This window comes from Sturnira hondurensis, unplaced genomic scaffold (assembly GCF_014824575.4).
Source record: "Sturnira hondurensis isolate 20B ecotype Veracruz unplaced genomic scaffold, ASM1482457v3 Scaffold0007208, whole genome shotgun sequence".
Taxonomy (NCBI): Eukaryota; Metazoa; Chordata; class Mammalia; order Chiroptera; family Phyllostomidae; genus Sturnira; species Sturnira hondurensis.
In genome coordinates this window covers 2,267,405-2,289,767 of record NW_028079839.1, presented here as the reverse complement: position 1 = coordinate 2,289,767, position 22,363 = coordinate 2,267,405, and the positions used below count along the sequence as shown (strand labels likewise).

Here is a 22,363-nt window from a genome sequence, read left to right as displayed (position 1 = left end):
AGGGTGTGCAGCCAGTGAAGGGGAGTGCAGAGGCCAGGAACACAGGCCGTGGCCGGGCCTCTGGGGGTGGCGCGTTGTCCAGACTTGCCCTGCTGGCCTGGTCTCCTCTGCTGGGGTTGCAAAATGGTCCTCAAAAGACTGCTGTGCTGTCCCTCCACTGAGCCTGCCTGTGGAGCAGATCGAAATGTTGGCAAGTCAAAGCGAAATGGTTTTCAATGGACCCTTTTTGTTTATTTTTCAGAATCACCCAGAAGTGCTGAATTTTCGAATACAACTGGAAAGCAAGGAACTGATCATAAATCTGGAAAGAAATGAGTAAGTCACGTTACCTCTTGCTTATTGCACAGTGGGAGAAAGCGAAGGGGGCGTGGTCTGAGGAGGGGGCGTGGCCTGAGGAGGGAGCACAGTGTGCAATTCATGTTGGCATTCTGGGAACTAGGACTCTGGACACAGATCCGTGATCCAGATTGGAACTGAAGGCTGGAATTGACCTCAGACAAAGATCTGGCGGGAAAATAAAGAATTTTACCAGTCTGAAAAAGGACTTGGTAATGAGCAGCTTCTTCTCACAGCTCTGCTTTTCAGAGCCTGGGTTCTGAAGACAGGCATTTAAGCGTCCCCTGTTCTGTTCAAACAACAGTGTCCATCACCAGTTGAGTTTCGGCAATTCCCGGGTTACAGAGGAAAACCAGCTTCCACAGGGTAGAAATTCTTTCTCCCTGAGAAGTACCAAGAGTTTATTCTGTCTTTCCAAGTTTGTCTCCAGTGGCATAAAGTATTTATTTTAGCATTTTAATTTAAAGTGTGGCCCCCTTTTCTACAAAATTATATAAATTTCCAGAAAATGGTATTTTCCTTTTTTCTGGAGCACATGGATATTGTTACATCTTGTGTGCGCCTTCTCAGCTGAATTCTGTCTGCCTTGAGGTGCAAGTAGAAACAACTGGTATCTTCGGACTCCTTCGCTAGGTGTGGCTGTCCCTGGGGGTCCCGCACGTCGCAGGGGCCCTCCCTGCTCTCCTGGGTCTCGGGAAAGAACGGGGCTCTCCCAATAAGCAGTCTGCACCTCACGCTGTGAGCCAGGCTCCTGAGTCCTGCTTCATTCTGTTCCAAAATGCCTGCTTCCTATCCCTCACCCACCCGTGAACTGCTCGGGTTTCGAGTGGGTTTTTTTTCTTTCTTTCTTTTTTTCCCTGAAATGACAGCTTCACTAGAATGAGTCCTACCAGAGCTACCCGGTCACGAAATTCTGCCTTTGTGTTTCTTGCGAGTTTACCCCTCACTGCTGGGCTTTCGTCAGCAGGAAACAGTGTGTTTTCAGCTCTCGGGCCTCGATGATCTTAAAATAGAGCTTCAGCCACACACCCTGGATAATCAGGGGCTGGACAGGAACCTGCAGGCTGCTTTGCGTGTGTCCCCCGTGGCACGGTCAACACCTCCATACTCTTTGTGTCCACGTAAGACGATTGTGGGACCCTTTAGCTTGTGGACGTGGTTTTGAAAATGTCTCCGTGAACAAAACTAGGCGTTCTCTGAACGGTCAGAAGGAGATAAGGCCCTTGGTAGTGGCGCGAGTCCTCGATGGACATCAGGGTTGGCCGTGGCCTTTCCTTGGTGGGGCTGCAGGAGGGATGTGGTGAATTCAATGGCGTGAACGGGACCCATCCCAGACCCTCGGGCTGTGTCACAACTTCGGGTAGAGGAACGGAAGTAGACTCAATAAAACCCCGGGTTATTTGTTTTTACTAGAAAGGAATACATGTGCATTGCTGTAAAAAGGAAAAGAACACAGAGCCACAATCAACCTACTACCAAACACAGTCTGGTTAGTATTTTGGTGGGTGTCCATGCAGACCTTTTTACAAGTTTTGCCTGCACCTTGAGCCTTCTTAGTTGAGAGCACAGTCTGTGGGGAGTTCGGTGCCTCATGTCTTCATTTAGCTCTGCAACGGACACGCTGTTTCGCATAAAAACGCCCTCTCGGAGTCCCTCTCGTTCTCTCGAGTCTGTAAAACGGCTTCAACACCGTGTTCGTGGTTCCCTCTGAAAATGACGTCTCTCTCTAGGAAGGCAGGTGGACTACTGGACTGACCGGTTTATATAAAAGAGCATTTCGAGAGGAGCCTTAATTCGCTCGCATCCAGTTCTGGGCCTTTCACAAAATGATCTCAAAATTAGAACAGTAAAAAGCATCAGACTCTTTCTTCTTGATTTATGTCTCTCTTCCCAACCTCACTGTCAACCTACATTGCAGCAAATACACGGAGGGTGTTCAGTGTGTTGCCACGACTTCTGTAGCTATACCGTAATTATGCCACTTACGGCAGTGACAGAGGCCCCAGGCTGAAAAAATAACATTGTCATAATTAGAGCATGCCCATGTCACTGTTCTAATAACGCAGTCCCCAAACTACTCCTGCATAAGGGTTTCTGGTAAAAGATAATATGTCTTTTCTATGGGCTTCGCTTTGGACACAACGAATACCAAAAAATCTAGTTTAATAAACAGAGTGAAACGTTCCTTTGCTACTAGCTCTTGCTGCTGGCCGACACAAAGGCACATCAGTTATCTGGTCTAAAAGAGAAGTTTTAATCTGCACAGACTTTGGCCAAAGGAAGCCCCGAGCACCCAAAGGGAAAGGTGTGAGCAAGCGCTGTTTCCGTGTCTCGCAGGCAGCACAGCCGAGCGCCTGCCTCCGCAGAGGGGAGCTGCTTGGTGCCCTGGTTGGCACCCACAGGCTGGGAGGCAGCCCTGGGTGCCAGGATGCTCACTGCAGAACGTTTCACCTAAAAGTACATCAGCAGGCCCTGGCTCGTGTGGCTCAGTGGGTTGGGCATTGTCCCACGAACGGAAAGGTTGCCAGTTCAATCCTCGGTCAGGGATGGGCCTCACTTGTGGGCCAGGTTCCCAGCTGGGGGGTGTGCAAGAGGCAACCGATCAATGTTTCTCTTGCACATTGACGTTTCTCTCCCTCTCTCCCTCCTTCCCCTCTCTCTAAAATTAAATAAATGAAATCTTTAAACAATAAAGTAAAAATACATCAATAGGAGATTGAGTAAGTAAATCACAAGTCAGCTATGAAACAATATGGTGCAGAGGTTAAAAGTGACAGTAGAGAACTTTATAAACTACCTACTGCGTAACAGCTGACGTGGCCTTCGGGTCTTATTTTTAAATTTTCCATGTGTACCTCTGTCTCTGAGTAGCCAGGCTATGGAAGACCTTTGCATTCTCGATTGTCTTCATGTATTTACAACAAGAAAATCTTACTGTTCAAATTAGGAGAACCTTCTATCCTGAAGGGGGAAGAAAAGCTGCTGCGAAAACTGAAACGTTGTTGGAAAGAAGAACGCTGACACATCTATTCCCCACAAACAGGAGATGCTGGGTTGGAGGGGGGCCTCGCGCGTCTGTCCACGGGCTGAGAAGCTCTGCCCTTTGACCGCGGGCCTTCAAACGTCCAGAAATCTGTTTCCCTGCAAAACCGGCTTAGAAATCACAGCCGAAACAGAGGTGGTCTCCGTGCATTAAATCCCAGCCTTCAGAATCTAGAGCTCAGTGACCTGCTCAGAAACTCGTCCTGTCAACCAGCTTTTCGGGAAGCAGGGGACGAATTTGCACCAACAGCCATTTCAGGGATCCTCTGTGTCTGCCTCCCCAGCACCTCTTGTGCAGCGACCGGTCGCCGCTCACTTTGAATCTGTGTTTGCAGGGCCGTAACTGAATGTTTAAAGGAACTGAAGGCCTCCCCAGAGAAGCATTGGTCCATGGGGAGCCGCAGGGCCGTGACTTCAAGCTATGACTTCCATACCTTGGCCGGTCCCCATGGACCCCTGGGCCCAGCCTCCTTGAGCAGGTGCACCGTGCGGCTGCACTTCTGATCTCGACGCTTTATGGCGCGGGCCGGCCAGCTGGGACATCCGTTTTTCCAGTTGAGGGTAATTAAAACCTACGGCAATGGATCGCCCTCCCTCCTTCCCTCAGCCCCCCGAGCTGTGTGTTCCTAAGCCCGGCCCTGTCCCCCTGGTGGAAGGCAGTTGCTGAGCTAGAACTCTGGCCTTGACTTCTATTCTGCCTGGAAGGACTCCAGACAGCTCTTTAGAGGCAGCGCCAGTCAATTCGCACGCCAGGACAGTAGCAGAAAGGGCATTTTGCGTTCCTCACCCGTGGGCCTACCTGTGGGGGGAGGCGTTGATTTGACCGCATCCCTCGGCATGTCGTGACGCAGGGTGGGGAGGTGACGCAGGGTGGGCCTGTGTCACTGAGGCGCAGGGAGCATCGGATGGGCTCGCAGTTGGCTGGGTAACCACCCCGAGGATACCAGTCTGTCGTTCCCGTGGACCCACACTGAGTCGCAGGCGGATTGAGACTGCGGACAGGCCTCGCCCTGGCCCATTGGTCTGCCAGTCACCTCCGTGAAGGTGTCCAGGGCCCTGGTCGTATTTCTTGGCAGCACAAAGCTGAGGAGGACAACCACACTTTGAGCAGCAGGATCCGAATTGGGGGGGCTTCAGGAGTTTGGGTCAGTGGGGCAAAACGGACGAGATGAGGTTTGAGGGCTGAATGGGATGTCCTGTGCTTGGGTGAACAAAACCACAAACCCCATAAGTTCAGAAGGAAATTTACTAGTCTTCCTTGTAAATGAGCCCTGCACACTCAACTTGAGCCCCTCGGGTGACGTGGCTGCTGAGACGTGACTGCCACCTGCGTGTGCATGGGTCCTGGCGGGCCCTAGACGGAGTCACCTCACTGGCCAGAACCCTGCCCCTGTTCCATTCCAAGCACATTTGAGAGCCATTTGTCACTGTCTTTGTTTCCCTGGTCGGGCTCTCCTTACCTCTCCTACCAGCCAGCAATGTCGTCAAGGTCAGGTGCAGGGTCTTCACTTCCTCCTCTGTGCCCTGCCCAAGGCCTGGCCGGTAGTAGGCCCTTAATAAGCACTTAGCAAATGAGTAAAGGATGGAAGGTGGACACCCTGGACCAAGCCAGCAGTGAGTCACCTGGAAGTTAAAGGTCTGTCATGGGTTGGGTGAGAAACTATTTAAGGAGAAAGCTTCTGGAAAGGACACAGGCTTTGGAGTCAAGAAACCAGGCTGTGGAACCAACTTTCCTTCCAACACCAAGCTGCTCCTCTTCTCGTTGCTTCCTCTTCTGCAAAGTGGAACGAAGTCTGTGCACAGCCCATGCCTAAAGATTGGAGCTCGTGGTATTTCTGGTGACCAGGTCTGAATGACCCAGCGACATATCCCTTCGGCTCCAGCCGTCTCACCTAATTGGCACCACCGTAACCACGTCCTGTCTCAGTCTTCCTAATGAATGGAGAGGAGGCCATGCCTAACCTTCACCTGTGTGACTTCATGGTGGCCGAACACCTCAGTTCTGACGAGAGCTGCAGAGGGTTCACGAGTCAGTCCTCTGGGCTCTGGGGGCGGTCAGGGTCCTAACTTCACAGCCTGGACATCCTCAGGAAGTTGAGTTTCGGCATGTTGGCGTTGTTCCTCTTCATCACGCCTCTCGTGGGGGCGGCTAGCCTGCCCGTTGGAGCCCTGGCCCCGACTCGGCCTGGCGGCTCTGGTTATGGATTCGGCTGCTCGGGGAGGAGCCGTGTCTCGGAGACTCTGCTGTTGAGGCTCACGTTTCGGTCGCTCGACTGCCCTTCTTTCATTCACAAATCCTCATCAGAGTCTCTGTTCATTCAAATGAGGAATAAAAGGCATTCGGTAATAAATCAGGGAAATAATTTTTGTGGACACATAGTCATTTAGTCCCAAACATTTATTTACTGCCAGACCTTGTGGCTGGCCCTGGGGATAGAGGGACAAACAAGGCAGAGTCCTTGTTCCGGCGCCAAACCCAGCAGACCCAGCCGGGGAGAACCTGCCGAAAGGAACGCGCGGGTGAGAAATGTGCAGGAGAGAGAATGCGCGGAACTGATGAGCCATGGAATGTGCAGGGTAAAGAAAGGAAGACGTCCAGGATCACAGCCCTGCATGGAACGCTGGGAGAACAGCGGTGCCCTTGATGAGAACAGAGAACCCTGAGAAAGGACTAAGAATTTGCCCTTGAGCGGTGTTCAAGGACACACAGATGTGGCTGGNGGACACATAGCCATTTAGTCCCAAACATTTATTTACTGCCAGACCTTGTGGCTGGCCCTGGGGATAGAGGGACAAACAAGGCAGAGTCCTTGTTCCGGCACCAAACCCAGCAGACCCAGCCGGGGAGAACCTGCTGAAAGGAATGCGCGGGTGAGAAATGTGCAGGAGAGAGAATGCGCGGAACTGATGAGCCATGGAATGTGCAGGGTAAAGAAAGGAAGACGTCCAGGATCACGGCCCTGCGTGGAACGCTGGGAGAACAGCGGTGCCCTTGATGAGAACAGAGAACCCTGGGGAAGGACCGAGAATTTGCCCTTGAGCGGTGTTCAAGGACACACAGATGTGGCTGGCAGTGGGCATGGACCTCAGAGTCTTGGAGGAGGGGGGACGTCCAGGCCTCACAGATTCCAGCTGGGAGGTGCCCCCTGGTGGGTCCTCACGTGGAAATGAAGGTGGCGTTTCACTGGGACATGTGGGCGGCTGCGGCTGACCTCGTGCAGAAGGCTGGGGCTGGGAGCCGGGGGGCATGAGCCTGCGGTGGGTGCCAGCCCCCCAGGCCCTTCCAGTTTGGGGGTCTTGTCTCGGCTGATGAATTGCCCATGGGACTGCTCTTCCCACCCCCACCTTAGGGACTCCTGTGGGCCCCCTCTGCGTGCTGGCGAAGTTCTCTCAGCGCCGACGCAGGCTGATGGGCGGCAGCCGTCTAAACCAAGCTCCTTTCGATTTTGGTTAAACTCTCTCAGCCTTAACATTTAAGATCCTTCTAATTGGACTGCGTTTTGCTTCCTGAATAAGAACTAAATTCCCGTGAGCTTCCCTCCTCATTTTGGTCTTTGAAGTTAGACAGACATTGGAAAATGTCAGAACACCATTTTTAGAGGTTTTTGTTCCCCATCCTGGCTTAAGTTTAAATGCCTGAGCGAGTTAAGATCAGCCTTTTCAAAACGGTGCCCCTCCGGGTTCCACGGTGAGACTGCGGCCTGTCTGAGTGGATGTCCTGCAAGTCAGAAGGATTTGAAAGGGCATCTGATATGGACGCGGATTTCCAAGTTTAAGCACGTCAGGGGCGACCCTCACTTCCAGGGCTGCGGGGTGTGTGATTTTCTGATGAAACCCCTGCCGCATCCTCAGGGCGTCCCTCCAAGAACACTGAAGGGACAACAGTGGCTTTCCTGGCCATTCCCGGGTGATCTCCGGGGGGGCCGAGGGGAGGGCCAATGCCCTCATCGTCACCGTCCCCTTCCCCGTGAAATGGCCGGGGTGGTTCCGTGCAGGCGGCTGCCCAGGCTGGTGTGTGTACGGCAAGTCTCTTGTCGACAACCTCGAGTTGTCACGTCCCCGGCAGAAAGGCCACGGCACTTCCGTTTGTGTGACACACTAACACTCTTTGCTGCTGGCTTCAGAGAGCGCAGCTCACTCCAGCTCGAAACATTTTTTTTGGCATTTGGGTTGTTTGACTCAGGGTATAAACACAGTCCTCCAGTCCTGTTTGGTTGCTACATCTAAGTCTCTTTTAATACATTCGTCCCCTTCCCTCTTTCTAATTCTTGCAGCTGAGACCAGGGAGGTGGCTGGCCCACCGTCTCGAGTTTGCCCATTTTGTCTCCGAGGTACCATCCAGCCTGTTCCCCTGGCCCCTGCGTTTTGTTACCCAGGAGTTAGATCTCCAGGAGTGAGTGGGGTCAGGTATTTTGGCAGGATTCCAGCATGGGTTGTGCTGCGCCCTTGTCTCCTGCGTCCTGTCCAGGAGGTCTGCGACCTCTGCAACCTCTGCCTGTCCCGTGTTTGGGATGTTGGATTAGAGTCCAGAAGTTGCCTGTCCCTTCGAGGGCCGTTCTCATGGTGATGACAATGGCACATTAAAGCCACTGTTGCACTGACAAGGGGCCTTAGTCAACCGCAGGGAAAGGGCAGCGGTTGCCTCGAAGACCCCCGGCCGGAGGCGATGCAGACGGCAGCCAGCCCCATGTGCTCACAGGGCAGGGCCCGCCTGAGAAACACGGAGAGGACGCTGTCCCCAACGCTATGTAACGGCCCCCCTCCCCCCTCTCGGCGTGCTGGGGGGGTGTCACTGTGGGATGCCGTGGGTTTAACATGAGTGGAGAACGAGCGTTTCTTTATTTTTTTATGATTTTCTTCCTTATTAAAAACATGTGTGCAGATAGAAGATGACACGAGACCAGCCCCACAGCGGGAGAGCTGTTCCGGGGGTGATTTATTTATGCAGAGAGGGTCTTTCCCAGCCCTCCCCGGGCCGGCTCTGCAGTTTCCACTGGAGTGGCCTGGAGTGCATGGGTCCGTGTCTTGGTGTGCTTTGATACTCCAACAGACCCCAGCGGAGGGTCCCTTCACACCCTGTCCGCAGATATCCGTCGGACATCCGTCCGACCCATGTCTGTGGCCCCGAAATTCTGGGGGAGCAGGACACGGGTGTGTGTGCAGTTTTCACAGACTGGAGAATTAGTGACATTTCCAGGAAGGTCCTGGTGGGGCTGTGGTTTCATTCTGACAAAATACATGGAACGTTCAGAGGTTGGTTGAATGAACAGATACATGATGTTAAATGTTAAAAACCTACCAAAAGTATTAGCCCTATAATTTAATAAATGTTTTTAAATACATTTAAACTTTGTATTGAATTGATTATCTTACCAAGGGGGATGATGCTTATGACTTAATGGCAGTACTAATTATATTCTCTTAGAGTCCTTCTTCCGGAAGTCTGCTTTACGGTGGACCCTAAATTACCTGTGTGATGGCACACAAATTTCTTTTTGTTTAGAAAAGTATGGATTCAAAACTGATGTCTTCCAAAGTAAATTTTGCATGTAAGAACCTAAATATAACCATTGTTGTAGATGGCAATATATTATTAATTGGCTAATGAATTAACTAATTGGTTTACATTCTAGCATATCCCCCAAAAGATCCAGGTTACTAAAAAAATTACCCCACAAAAATTACTATTTTTTGGACAATAAGGTGTACATTCTCTCCTGCCCCTAAATTTGGAAGGAATAATGGTTGTTAACGCTGCTGTTGAGTTCTGTTTACATTCACATTGGTGAAATATTATGTTATTTATGTTATTAAATATTTTACCACTTTTTTGTTTCAAAGTTTTTTTCCCTATTTTTCTTCTCTAAAACCTGGGTCCATCTTATGGTCTGAAAAATACGGTGATTCATTGACTTACTCCAGATGCATTAGAATATCCCCCGGCCCAAACTAATCCTGTGCGTTCCACTCTGTGTTTAGAGCACCAAAGCTGTAGTTCACACTGATGGAGATTGTGAAGAGGACCCTGTGCGACCATGAGACACACTTGTCATCACTCACTTTTTTTTTTCAGAGCGAAGTTTCAGGGAAGTACTGGGGGGAGCACTGAGTCTGGGGAAACGTGAGCTCTCTGGTATTCGTGAGCTTTGTGACTGCAGGCAAAATAACGAACCCCTCTGCTTCCGACTCGGTCATTTGTCATCTGAAGATAATGCCCTCTCAGCTTGGGGACCGGACTGGGCGGTTTTTAAGGGACACGATTTTTCCTCTCTGATCCAGGGCCTCAGGGATTTCCTGAATTAGAACCTGTTCTACTTCATCTGCAGGGGTGCTGGACGTGCGTGGTTGCTACTGGGAGGAATCGCACTTGCGATGCGCGGCAGGGATGATGCACAGCAGCGACTCTCAGCCCGTGTGCCGCGGGGATTCTAACACACTCAGTACCCGCTGCTCAGTCGGGGAGCCCAGCCTCCTTCCCTTAGACGGTCAAGTACAGAAAGTGGTAACAGCCAACGTGACACTGGTCGTTCGGAGTGAACGAATCAAAATCAGACCTGTGTTTTGGTCAGGTCAGCAAAAACGTATTTTTTGCCGTACTGCAGAATTGGAGTAATTAGTTGATGTGCCCCGAGGTGAGAAAGGTTGACACTGGCCGACGTGGGGCATACTGCGTCTCAGCGTGGAGACCGATTACACGGTCCCTGGGGGAGCCCAGGCCTCCCATCTCGTTGGAGTGAGTTCAGGGGAAATAATCACCTCTGGTTGCCAGAGACAAGAATTGGCAAAAAGATGTCAAGAGTTGACATCTTTTCTTCTTTTCTATAACCTAGGTGGAAATAGTGAAAGCAAACACACATATAATGTAAAGACGGGGATTTCTCAGAATGTTTTTTTTTTTTATTTGTCTTTTAGAGGGGAAGGGAAAGAGAGAGGGAGAAAATATCAATGTATGGTTGCCTCTGGTGTGTCCCCTGCCGGGAACTGGCCTGCACCCCAGGCATGTGCCCTGACTGGGAATCGAACCGCCATCATGTGGTTCGCAGGCCCGCGCTCAATCCGCTGAGCTACACCAGCCAGGGCTCAGAATGTTTTTGTAATTAAATTTCTACACTGACATGAACACACATAGGCATACTTACGTATCCTGATGTGTTACATGATACAGCACAAATATCAGTCATTATAGAGCACAGTGGTTCCTTTTGTTAAGTAGAACCAATGTGCTCTGTTTAGAAAAATCTGTCGGTTCAGGCTATACGTCCAGTGAGTTTGCAAAAACTTCTGCTGTGGTGCAGAGTCGACTTACGCCCTCAAAATAATGTACAGGTTTTGATTTAGACACAGAAATCAGGGCTCCCTAGAAGGGAAGACTCAAATGTGAAGTTGTTTCAACATTTCCACATTCAGTATTAAATAGTCTCAATTTTTTGTTAATGGAGAAAAGGACTTTTAATCTGAGTTCTGTTTTGCTGTGTTTATTTTTCACGTTGAAGTACTCGATACCATCAATATCACAAATTCTGTGTATTCATTTATAATTGTCCATCCGTTCGTCCATTCCCCAAGCTGTCTTAGACGTTGTGGGGGTTGGGGCAGAAAGGGGGGAGAACACAGTGTCCCTGTCCTTTGCCATGCCCAGTGTAATCCACTGCCGTCTGCTGCAACAGCCCAGGGTGGGCTTATACGAATTGACTTAGGACAAATACTCCCCATGGGGCGCTGATAAATGAAGACTCCTGATTTACGTAACGGGAAACTCCGAGAAGTAATAGACTGCTCTCCCTCTTTCAATATTTGCCCTGCCTGCTCCCTAGAAATGGATAATTTTTGCCTGTTTCTGAGTATAATCATAATTACTTTGAACTACCGATACGTCTGTGCATGTGCATATGTGTGTGTGTGCATCTACGTAAACATACAATTACATGTACCTTACATACTTATGTGCATGATTATGTGTTTTCTCGTGCCACCCCTGGGGCAGGCTCTTGCTGTAACGGGGCCTTTGGGTGGCACATGGGGGCAAATGTCATCCCAGTGGCCTCGCCACAGCAAACCCAGCCTGTCTTCAGACTGATGGCCTCTGGTTTTGAGTGACGACTCTTTTCCCGGGTGCCGTGGCCATGGGGACCCACCCTCTCTCAAATTCCCCTGGGGCCTTGCTCCCAACCTGGCGAGCCGTGTCACGACGAACCGGCCTGGAGGAAAGGGCAGAGCTGCAGCAGCCTCCACGCATTCACCAAAGGGATCGCTGGCCTTCAGAGATCTTTTCCCTTCCAGTGTTTTTCTTTCGCTCTTTCCCCTAGTAGGTCCAATTTGTCTAAATGAGAACCAGATGAAAGAGGCCCGTTTGTCCCTCCAGTCTCACGTCCCCGGGGGAAGCTCGCTTAGTTCCCATATAGAATTCCGAAAGGCTTGGGGCCGTCCCAGCAGCCCTCCCTGGGGACTCTGCTGCAAATGCTGACTGTTTTGATTTATGAGAATCGCAGGCAGGAGCAGAGGCTGGCTTTTCAAATGCAAATTGGCATCCAGGTTTGCTGGCTGCACAGAGAATTCAGCGGGCACCTTGGAGAGCTCAGTCCCCCCATTCTGTCCTGTTTTCTCAGCACAGCCGCTGGTGCCGTGGTAGATGGTGGGACCCAGGTGTCATCTGGTCCCCTGCCATGATGGCCAACCTCAAAGGCAGGGCTGCCACCTCAAGGAGGTCATCCCAGCTTCGCACGCCCATAAATTACTCTTGACAGAGCTTAGGAGGTCTGAATCACAATGACCAAACTCACACGACAGATGTCTAGACCAGAATGTATTCTCAGGACCAGAATGAGGGGCAAGGGGGACCCTCCCTGAGGACTGTGAGGGGATCATCAGCTGTGGAATCACGGGGTCTGACTTAGAGGTTCCACGCTGCTTACTGTTTGTGGGACGCTGGTCAAACTCTGAACTTCTCTAAGCCTTGGTTTCCTCATCTATACAATGGGAATGCCTCCTAGAACCGGGGTGGGTTAAATGATGTGGTCCTCACAGGGTATTTTTGCCCAGTGCCTGGTCCATAGTGATGTTCAATTAGTTAGCTTTCATTTCTGCAGTGCAGAGGGAGGGGCCCAGGACACTGTCCCTGGCCCACCATAGCCCACCGCTCCAAGAAACAGGACCTTGGTGACTTCCATGTCCACCATCTTCCTCTTCTTTGCTTTAGTTTCTGTTTCCTTGGACGTCCCACTTCTGGGCTCCGTCCAGAGCAGCTCTTCCTGCCCACGAGTCCCTCCTTCGGCTGCAGTGGCCGTCCCCACCCTCAATCGCTCCTGCAGTGGTCCCCACCCTGCAGTGGTCGTCCTGCTGGCCCTCGATCACAGCCGCGCTGCCGACTTCCCAGGTTTCCAGTCTCACCCTCCAGCTTCGCACCTGGGAGGGGGCAGCGCATTCTTTACAGGGGATGCAGTGGGCACCAGAATGCCTCCTTTTTCAAAAAACAAATTTTATTGGTATAACCTGCCAAGTAAAATGTTTGTTTTCTTTATTTCCACTACAACTCTTCACACGGCATTTCTAGCACTCCCTACCACCAATCACACAGTTTTCTTTTTTAAAAAATGTTCTGTATGAGGAGTTTCACCTACCAAACCCATGCTGAGGGTTTTGAAGTGTCTCCTGGAAGCAGAGATGGGCCAGCTGGGCTCGTGCTCTGGCTTCGTCCTCAGAGGGCGCTGGCTTCCCTCCAAGGTCAGAGAAGGGGTGCTTCCGCCCTGCCCCCTGTGCAGACCAAGGTGACAGGTGGCTCAGGGCCACTGTTGTCCACAACCGAAGAAAGTAGATGGCAAACTGATCTTAAGTATTGAGGGTAAGCATTGCATTTAGCTGTTGCAGACCAGATCGCGTGCCTGACAACTTGAAGTGAACTACGGAGAAGTATGCATGACTTACTGTTTTGTCGAGAAGGAAAACAAGCTGTAGCTCTTGGTAAAAGAACGTGGCAGCGACCTTGAAAAGAGGGTTGGAAAGGTTGAGGGGGAAAGGGAACCCTAGTGCCCTGTTGGTGGGATTGCAGACTCGTGCAGCCACTGTGGAAAACCGTATGGAATTTCCTCAGAAAACTGAAAATCGATCTGCCTTTTGACCCAGCAATTCCACTGCTAGAATCTTAGGATTATATCCTAAGAATCCTGAAACACCATCCAAAAGAACCTATGCACCCCAGTGTTCATAGCAGGCCAATTTACAATAGCCAAGTGCTGGAAACAACCTAGGTGCCCATCAGTAAATGAATGGATCCAAAAACTATAGTATATTTACACAATGGAGTTCTATACAGCAGAAAGAAAGAAGGAGCTCCTACCCTTTGCAAGAGCATGGATGGAACTGGAGAGCATTATGCTGAGTGAAATAAGCCAGGTGGTGAAGGACAAATACTGTATGATCTGACCTTTAACAGGAACCTAAACAACAAAAAAAACAAGCAAGCAAAATATGACCAAAGACACTGAAATTGAGAACAGGCTGACAGTGACCAGAGGGGAGAGGGGAGGGAATTTTAGGGGAAAAGGGGAAGGGTTTGCAAGAACAAGTATAAAGGACACATGGACAAAAACAGGGGCAGGGTGGAAACAGGAGGGAGGTGGGAAGGGCTGGGGGGGTGGGCTGGGATGGGGGTAAAAGGCAGAAAACTGTACTTGAACAACAATTAAAATAAATAAAAGTAATGGAAAAAGAAAAAGAAAAGAGGGTTTAGGGAGCCACAAGGAGTACGGCTTGACTTTACGGAGTTTGATTATTTGTCTTCTTAGATGGCCTTCAAGCTTTTTAAGCAAGTTTTTTCTTTCCTGCGTCACTGTGCTTGGCTGTCCTGAAGCACGGTTACTTTGCAGGACAGGAGGGGGCATGGGGCTGGGAAGCCAGTAATCTTGGCGACGCCCGGACTCTGCTGTGTGAACTGAGCAGCTGACCTCTCTCAGCCCCAGGCTGATGTTTGTGAAGCAGGAATCACCAAGATTATCCTGTTGTTTTAAGAATTCAATCAATAACCCATGAGAGGACTTAGCACAGAGCCTAAGATGTAGCAGGCGTGCCTTCCCTGGTCGCTGGTGAGGCAGTTCATTCGGCTGACATTCTGTCCTGCAGGGACAGAGGGGGAGCAGACTTGGCCCCAGACAGCTTGCAAGCTGGGGGTGGGGGTGAGGGGCAGCAAGCTGCCAGTGTTTGTTATAAGCATTGGATGGGCCTCCGAGAGCGGATCAGCAGAGGGGGGCAGGTGCCTTGCACTCTGCCAGGAAGGGACCACAGGCTGGCAGCACTGCCACCTGTAGGAGCTGGCCAGGTGAAGTTATACATCCAGGTGGGGCAGGGGCTTGGGGCATGGAAGCTGGCAGAGAGCCAAGAAGATGGATGCTTGAGGGCGACCTGACAAGCCATCAAGAGGGCTCATGAAGCCGGACCCCCCAAACCTCAGACAGGTTTTGCACTCTGTCCTGAATGCCACAGAAAGCCATGGGAGGCTGTAAGAAAGGTAGGGTAGCGATGAGTGCAGTTTGGGTTCTACGGCGAGGCCCTGCGGGGAAGGAAGTGGAGAGGGTGAAGGGCAGGCGTCAGAGGCCCACTGAGATGTTGCAGGGGTCTTCAGGTGCGGGGCCGTGGAGGCCCAGTGGGGTGGGGCAGCTTGACACTTAACTGGGGAACGTTACCGAGTCCCAGTGTCTTCGGATGCAGGTTTAGGTGCCCGGTCTAGACAACTGACGGGCGACTCAGAAAGACTCCGAGGATGACCAAGATTTCAGAGACAAGCATTTTGTGAGATTGGGAATGGGGAAAAGCAATAGTCGTCAATTAACTTACCAGAACTTCTTAAACATGTTGTAAGTAGATAGTTGCCTCTTTCCATGACGTTTGTATGTATCTGTGTGCATTGAATACGACTATGATGGCCAAAGATCCTTTTGGTGTCGTCTCATCACAGAGGATGAGAGTTGTTCTTCTCCCTGGGGTCGCCCATGTCTTTGGCAGATACGGCAGGTACCGCCGAGCTTCCTGGTGTCCCCAGGCCGGGTGCCCGTAAGCACATCGTCCTTTGTCCAGAAGTCCATGAGCTCCGGTTGAGAAGTGAACTGCTTGTAAATACCGGGTGTCGTTTGCTCAACTGAGTCCACCCTGAGTGCAGGGAAGGGCTGCTTCTTTTCCATTCTGACCCATGCATCTGCATGTTTTCATCTTTGTCTTTGGTCTTACCTCTGCAAAGTGAAGGCAGTGCTACTCGCCGGCCATGTCCACGGTCGGTGCTGAAAGTTACAACCTGAAGCAGGTCAAGTGCTTCCTATGCGATATAATTCTCATGTGATTGCTGTCATGGGTCATATTTCCCCATTCTTCTTGTATTATTGAGCGTAGGGTTTTAGGTAAGAGTCGATCATGTGTTTTTTTAAGAAAATGCAGCATAGAAGTCCATTCCCACTTCCGGGAACACGAGGAAGTGGGTGAGGAGAGCAGATTCCCCCTTTGGGCAGGGAGGAGCTCGTCCTTGTTGGGAGTGCTCTCTGGTTCAGGAGGAGCTGTTTTGCTAAAATCAGGCAGTGCCTGCCTTCTCGAAGGAGCGAAGACACCCTCTCGCTGCCAAGGAACAGTGTGATCCCAGAGCTGCAGCTGGCGTGGACGCTGCAGCGAGACTGGTTTGGGTGCCTTTGCGGGAAGGCTGGGGTGGGCCTCACCGCCATCTTGGCCGGAGAACATCATTGTCCTATGTCATTGTCCTGTGCCGTCTCCTCCTGGCCTGCCTGTGGAGCGGACTGCTGGGTGCGGTGTTCTGCTGACAAGTTTGGGTCAGGCGGTCGCTGGTAGCATGCATTTGGGAAAGAAAAGGAGCCAGGCGGCGGGCTGTGGGTGGGGCTGCGGAAGTGGAAGGGCCCTGGGGCTGCCGGGGTGGGCAGCTGCCGAGCCTGGGTCAGGGAGTGCCCTGCAGACGGGGAAGGCCGCCAAGCCGCAGAAGCCCCTTTATTCTCCTCACTATTCCCGCTGTTACTCCCACGTCAGAGCCACAGGGACAGTACTCGTTAAGAAGGAGCTTGCTGACTCGGTACCGAAGAGCTGCTGGCCTTTGCAGCCTTGGTAATGGTGTGACACAGATTTCTAGGTGAACGAATGCCCTGTCTTCCCATTCCCTGTGCCTCCTGCCGAACTGCATCGCCATGACTGTCCAACTTCCCCAGGATGCTGGGGAGTGTTTCCGCAGTTACTCTGGTTTGTATTTGGTGTGGTCTCTGCGTCTCTGACCTGAGCTGTTCAGGTAAACGGGGTAGACTCTCAGGTGTGTAGACCTTCCAAACCAGAAGAGGATGGAAGTGAGGATGTGGGCTGACATGGAAGCTTCAGGAAGACGGGTTTGGCAGGCAGGCAATTAGCTTCCATCCCCTCTCCAGACTGTCCCTTGGTTGCACCCAGACGTGGCCCTGGTGGAGTCAGGGGCTTCGTGGGGGATTCAGAGGAGGGAAGATGAAGCCCCGAGTCCCGAGGGCTTCTCGGTGCCCAGGGAAGGCCATTTCAAGGTTCCTTAGTGCTAGTGCCAGGCTACAGGTGTGTGTTTATGCTGGGATCTCACAACTTGTTCTCCTGGAAACCTTTCTTAAAATCTAAAAGCGTGGCCCTCAACACCGTCTCAATGTTTAAAGGGCTTCATTGGACCCTCCCAGCCCTCCCACCATGAAGCCACGGTGTTTGGGGGGGAGGGGGCAGAGAAGGGAGGGAAGCTGGGGGTGGTCGAGACACAGACACAGTCTGAGGTTTTCACGTGCCTGAGGTTACCTCCAGGCTTGGGAACGAGCCACACCTTACTCGTCTGGGAGGTCGGGACCTGACTATTCAGTGCTCAGAACGCACACACTTCTGTTGAGTGTAATGAAGGGAGACGTGACATACCTGTCACGGTGTGGGTGTCAGCCAGCGGTGAGGCTGCTCTGACGGAGCTGGGACCCGTGGAGTGACGTGTTGCAGGAGAAACTGCAGATGAGCCCAGGAAAGGAGCGTCCCAAACCCCCCAGGATGGTCCCAGCCTGGGGACAGGAGACCAGTGCTCAGAGGCCACAGCTCTTCCGACACCCCGGGGCTGCTGACCGGGGTAAGTGCCGGACAGGACACATGTCCCTTGTGGCTCAGGAGAAGCAGCGGAAATCAGGGAGGAAGATGGTATCTAAACACAGCTTCCCCCAGCGGGGCGTCTGTGAGGCCCACTGCATCCATGCAATTCCCAGCCCTGTGAGCAAGCGCTCTCGACACTGGGCAACTCCAGGGGGTGGCAGAGTGCCAGGCGTGCAGAGGCGGCCCGGGAGCAGGCCGGCGGAGCGGGCAGGGGCCTCCTTCCCCGGGACATGGCAGCTCCCGCGGGCCCTTTCCCGGAGAAGGAATGACAGCAGTTCTAGGGGGAAGGGTCCGAGGGGGCGGGGGGGGGGGGGGGGACCNTGGCGGGGGGGGGGGGGGGGCGGACCTGGGTTGAGAGATCTCAGCCGGGTACCAGGACCGAGGGGTGGTCTCTGTGAGAAAGGTGAGCAGAAGGGCAGCGGGGGCACCCAGGGGGCCTTGGAGAAGCAACCAATGGCTCCGCCTCAGCAGGGCATGGGGCCGGGCAAGTGGACTACCGCTCACCCTCTGGGCCTCTGACCCTCAGCATCCTGCTGGGCCAGGTAAACCCCAGAGACAGGGCTGGGGGTGGGGTGGGGTTGGGCCACCAGGCAGAATCTTGGGAAGGCTCACTGCCTGGCTCACTCGTGAGTGCGCTGCCCCCACGGAGCCCGTGCAAGCTCAGGCCACAGGGAGGCCAGGCTTGTTCACAGCTGATCCTGCCCCCACCCCAACTGTGCTCTGGGCCCCTGGAGTCCTGCCACAAGGCCTGCTCGGGTGGTGAGTAAAGAGGACACTCCCCCCCCCCCCCACACCGTCCTAATCCCTAAGGATGTCTAACGGAAAGAGAGTTGAAGCACCCTCGGAGGACCCAGCGGTTTATCCCGGGGACAGGGGTCCCACGTGGCGTCCGGTCTCTGGCACTCAGCAGGAAGCAGACATCCGCTCCCCTTTTCTGGTGGGTTGCAGAGTGCACGGGCAATTAGCTGCTTCCTCAACACAAAGGGTCGGCTGGGGTGGCTGTCTCTGTGTCTGGGGCTGAGCTCGCTTGGAGAGCAGCCCCCGCACCCGCCCCAAGAACTGGGAAATGATAAGCTGGCATAAATCACACCGAAAGGAATGAGTCCTCCCGGTGAGTCATTAGGACGGATGACACACTGGTGAGTGGATGACAGCCTGTGATGGAGGCCAGTTGCACGGCAGGAGCTCATGCTGCAGAAATGCATTGTGGAGACTCACATGTGTGATGGATGCATTTCCCCTTACTCTCCCTTTTTAAAAAAAAAAATTGCAGTAAATGTCAAGAGTGCTGCAACGTTTCCTGTGCTGAGCCCCGGAGGGAGGGAGAGGTTCAGGGGAGGGCCGGTTTGGAAGGATACTTTTAATCAGCGAGTGTGAACGTTGCCTGGGGTAGTGGTTCTCTAATGGCATGGATATGTGAATCACAGTCCTGAACGGGCATGTCCGGCCGTGAGAAAACTCCCTCACCAAGTGTCCACTTGAGGTTTGAGAGCATGGGTAAGCCTGCCATGCAGAGCTGTCCCAGGGAAGGGACCAAGGACTTGCAAATGCCACGTCTGTCCATTGCCACAGGCAGTCAGCTCAGTGGCTGAAGTGTCAGCGGTGCCCATGGGTGGGCTGCTCTGTCCTGCTCTGCCACATGATAACCATGCCCACACTCCTAGGCCTGCCTCCTCAACTCAACTCATCAGAACCCCAGCACCCACTTGATTGACAGGTTTGATCGTGGGCCACAGAGGCGGACTCTGCTGACTTAAGCAGAAAGCAGACCTCTAGGCAGGACAAGGAGTAGCGGATGGGACTAGAGGAAAGCACAAAGAATCGGCTCTTAGATAGCACGGGGGCCGATGGGTTCATTCAGTCGCCTCCCACCTCCTGACAGAGTTGGGGAGGCAGAGTTTCCACTAGGGAAGGAGGGAGGCAAGAAGGCTAAGGGACTAGTTCACAAGGTGCCTGTCAAGTTCTGGCACCAGGCCACCACCCGGTAGGAGCTGAAGACTCAGCAGTGGGGTATTAGCAATTATAAACTGGAATGATTGTAGCGGATCGATAATAGAAGCTGTTCCAAATGAAAAGCTAATGAAGCACGCCCCCAGCTGAGCACAATTAAGATAGGGAGGCGGGATAAGGCCGGGGAGGGCGTCGGCGTCGTCGGCGTCCCCATGGGGAGGGAGGGGAGGCGGGGCGGGGGTGGGGGGGAGCTGTTACACTCGAGTTTGCAGAACATGACGGACGACGTGGGGGAATGGGCAACACACCCCGAGGAGCTCTCTGTTGTTTCTCCGCAACTGCGTGGGGGGAGTAAGAAAAAGATTAATGATGACCTCAAAATTCCGAGAAGCGTCTCCCCCCATTGGAGCTCCTTGTTTTCACTCCCCACCTCAACCCCTGAAAGTATCGTCAGAAAACCGAGGTTTAAATGCAAGAGTCTTAACAGATTAAGTCTTTGTAAGCATTTGAGAAGAACAGAAGATACACGGGCAAGGGCGGGTCAGGACAGATGCTTTGTGAAAACCCTCCCTGGTGGACCCAGGGCGGCCTCGCCCACCACCCTGCACGTCCACGCCCGGCCCTCCGGGTGAACCGTGAGCACTGTCTGTCAGGGCGTCCCAGTGGTTTATCTTAGAGAGGGCTGCTTACTCTCAAATCTTATCTCCTAAATCAGCAATCCCCAACCTTTTTTGGCAATTTTTCCACGGACCAGGGGTTGGGGGATGGTTTGGGGATGATTCAAGCCCATTACATTCAAGCTCACCTCCCGCTGTGCGGCCCTATTCCCAACAGGCCCAGACCCGTGCCTGTCCTCCCCTCTGGAGGTAGGAGAGACCCCTGTCCTAAAAGTCGGTTTATTTAAGTAAAGGTGGGCCCCAGGGAGCTTGTGAGGGGTGTTCGTTAGGTTTATTGGGTCCTTGAGTCTCTGTTTATCAATTCTGGTATTATGCCCGATGGGTAAGCCCCAGGCAAGGGCTTTGAAGAGCGTGTGATCAGGGGGGGTGGCTTCCAGCTTCCTGCTGCCACCGGGGAGGATCAGAGTCCTGCCCTGGTGGAAGGCCACCTCTGGTCACACGCCAGCCTTCTGCTTGTCCATTCCTTCTCCTTCTAGTTCTTCTGGTCATTTACTGGTGTTCCGTCATGCACATGTCTCTGTGCTAAGCCAAGTGGACACCAAGAGCCAGGAAGCTGGAGAAATCTGCCGTGGGACAGAGGTCCCTGCTGCGTGCTCCAGCAATGACCGGTCAAGTTCAGGGGTCCGTGTGTCCCTGGGTGCACAAACAAAGTGCTGGATGAATTCAAGAGGGGGAAACAGAATTCAGCCGTGTAGACATTAGAGCGTCTGTGATCTAAACCATGTTTTGCAAGGGCTCCATGTGGAGACTGGCTTTCCGAAGCATGCCTGCAGACTCGGTGGCCCCCCAGATTACCACACATCTCCACCCCCGTCTGTGGTCCGGAGGCCATGAGCGGGGAGCAGAAGGTTTGCCTTTGACCTTATCACCCCCAGGTGCAGCTGCATTTTAGGACAGGAAGTCAAGCAGGATAAAAGCTGTCTTCCAGGGCTCACTGGGAAGAGGACAGGAGCAAGTTCTCCTGGAGGGGGGCGGACTGAGGAGAAATGTGGGCTGTGTGGCCCTGGGCGGAGGACTTCATTGCTCTGTGCCTCAGTTTCCTCAAACAATAAACTAGGGACAGTAACGACACTCAGTGGGTGGCTCTGGGGATGAAGTGGATGAAGCCCCAGGAGGCACGCAGAACAACGCCCAGCTGGCGGAGCAGGCCCGGCAACTGTGGAAACTACTGCAGTAGCTTTGACGGCCATGAGCCTGTGGAGGTAGGGGAGGGCGGAGATGTCTTCTGATTGGCCACCCGGCAGTGGACGGGCGATAGGAAGATACAATGTGACAGAGGAGAAACCAAGGGAAACACACCCACAACAGCAGGGCTGCCTGGGCAATGGCGGGTCGTGTCTGGGAGGGCCCAGCGATGACACAGTGGGACGTGTCCTGCTTGGGAGGCGGGAGCAGGAGGAAGGACAGATGTGGTCCTTTGTGGTGAGCCAGGCCCCGCCCACCTGCTCTTACTCGGGGGGACCCTCCCGGCCTTCTCCTTCCTGAGTCCCCAAGGCCTGGAGCAGTGCCTGGCAGGCACGCCTCCTTCCAAAAAGAGCGCATGAGCCTTTCCTGACCCTGGCTCCACCCCGAGGAGCCAGGCAGCCGTCTGCACCTCGCAGGGGAGGGTGCTGAAGCCCAGGGAGGTGAAAGGCGGCACCGAAGCTCTGCCACCAGCAGCAGGCAGGGCCGAGTCTTGAACCCACCTCTGGGCTTCCTCCTGCCGCCTTCCACCAGGGCCTCCCGCCCTCACGCCCCAGAGACCCTCCGACTCTCGGGCCTTCGGTGTGAAGGAATGGCGATGTTCCAAGGGCCTGTCCCCGGGTCTCTAGGGGGCTGCAGGGCTCAGGAAGCAGGCTCTGTGCTTATTCCCCGAGGTCTGAGTGGATGGCTAGCCAGACGGGGGAGTTGTGGCCGCTGTTGCCGACTCTGCCCTCTCTCCGTGGCCGCCATGCCGGTGGGAGTGGTATTTTTAGAGGCTCATGTTCATTATTCAGGGTTGACATTGTCACTGGCGCCCCAAATCAGAGCACAGCAAAGAATCCCTGGTTGGTGACTTATTCCCAAGGTTGGTGACCAGACGTGTCTTAAATGCCTCACTCTCTTCTTGGGACTGGGCCCGGGGCGGGGAGGGGACAGTGGCTTCTCAGGCTGAATGAGACAGGGTCAGCCCATGCATCACGGATGGCAGGTCCTCTCCTAAGCACCTAAGGGTCGCTGCAGGAAGGATGAGGGCTCCCACGCTCCTGTGACGAAGGCGATGC

At 53.2% G+C, this 22,363-nt stretch overlaps 1 protein-coding gene across 1 annotated transcript in view; it reads left to right on the top strand.

Annotated features, from left to right (window-relative positions):
• Positions 1-205: 205 nt before the first annotated feature.
• The window catches only part of ADAM12 (ADAM metallopeptidase domain 12), a 195,343-nt gene continuing 173,185 nt past the window's right edge, over positions 206-22,363 (top strand). The window contains exon 1 of the mRNA XM_037051284.1: positions 206-315. Coding sequence (XP_036907179.1) covers positions 206-315 — 110 coding nt within the window. The remainder of the gene's footprint in view (positions 316-22,363) is intronic.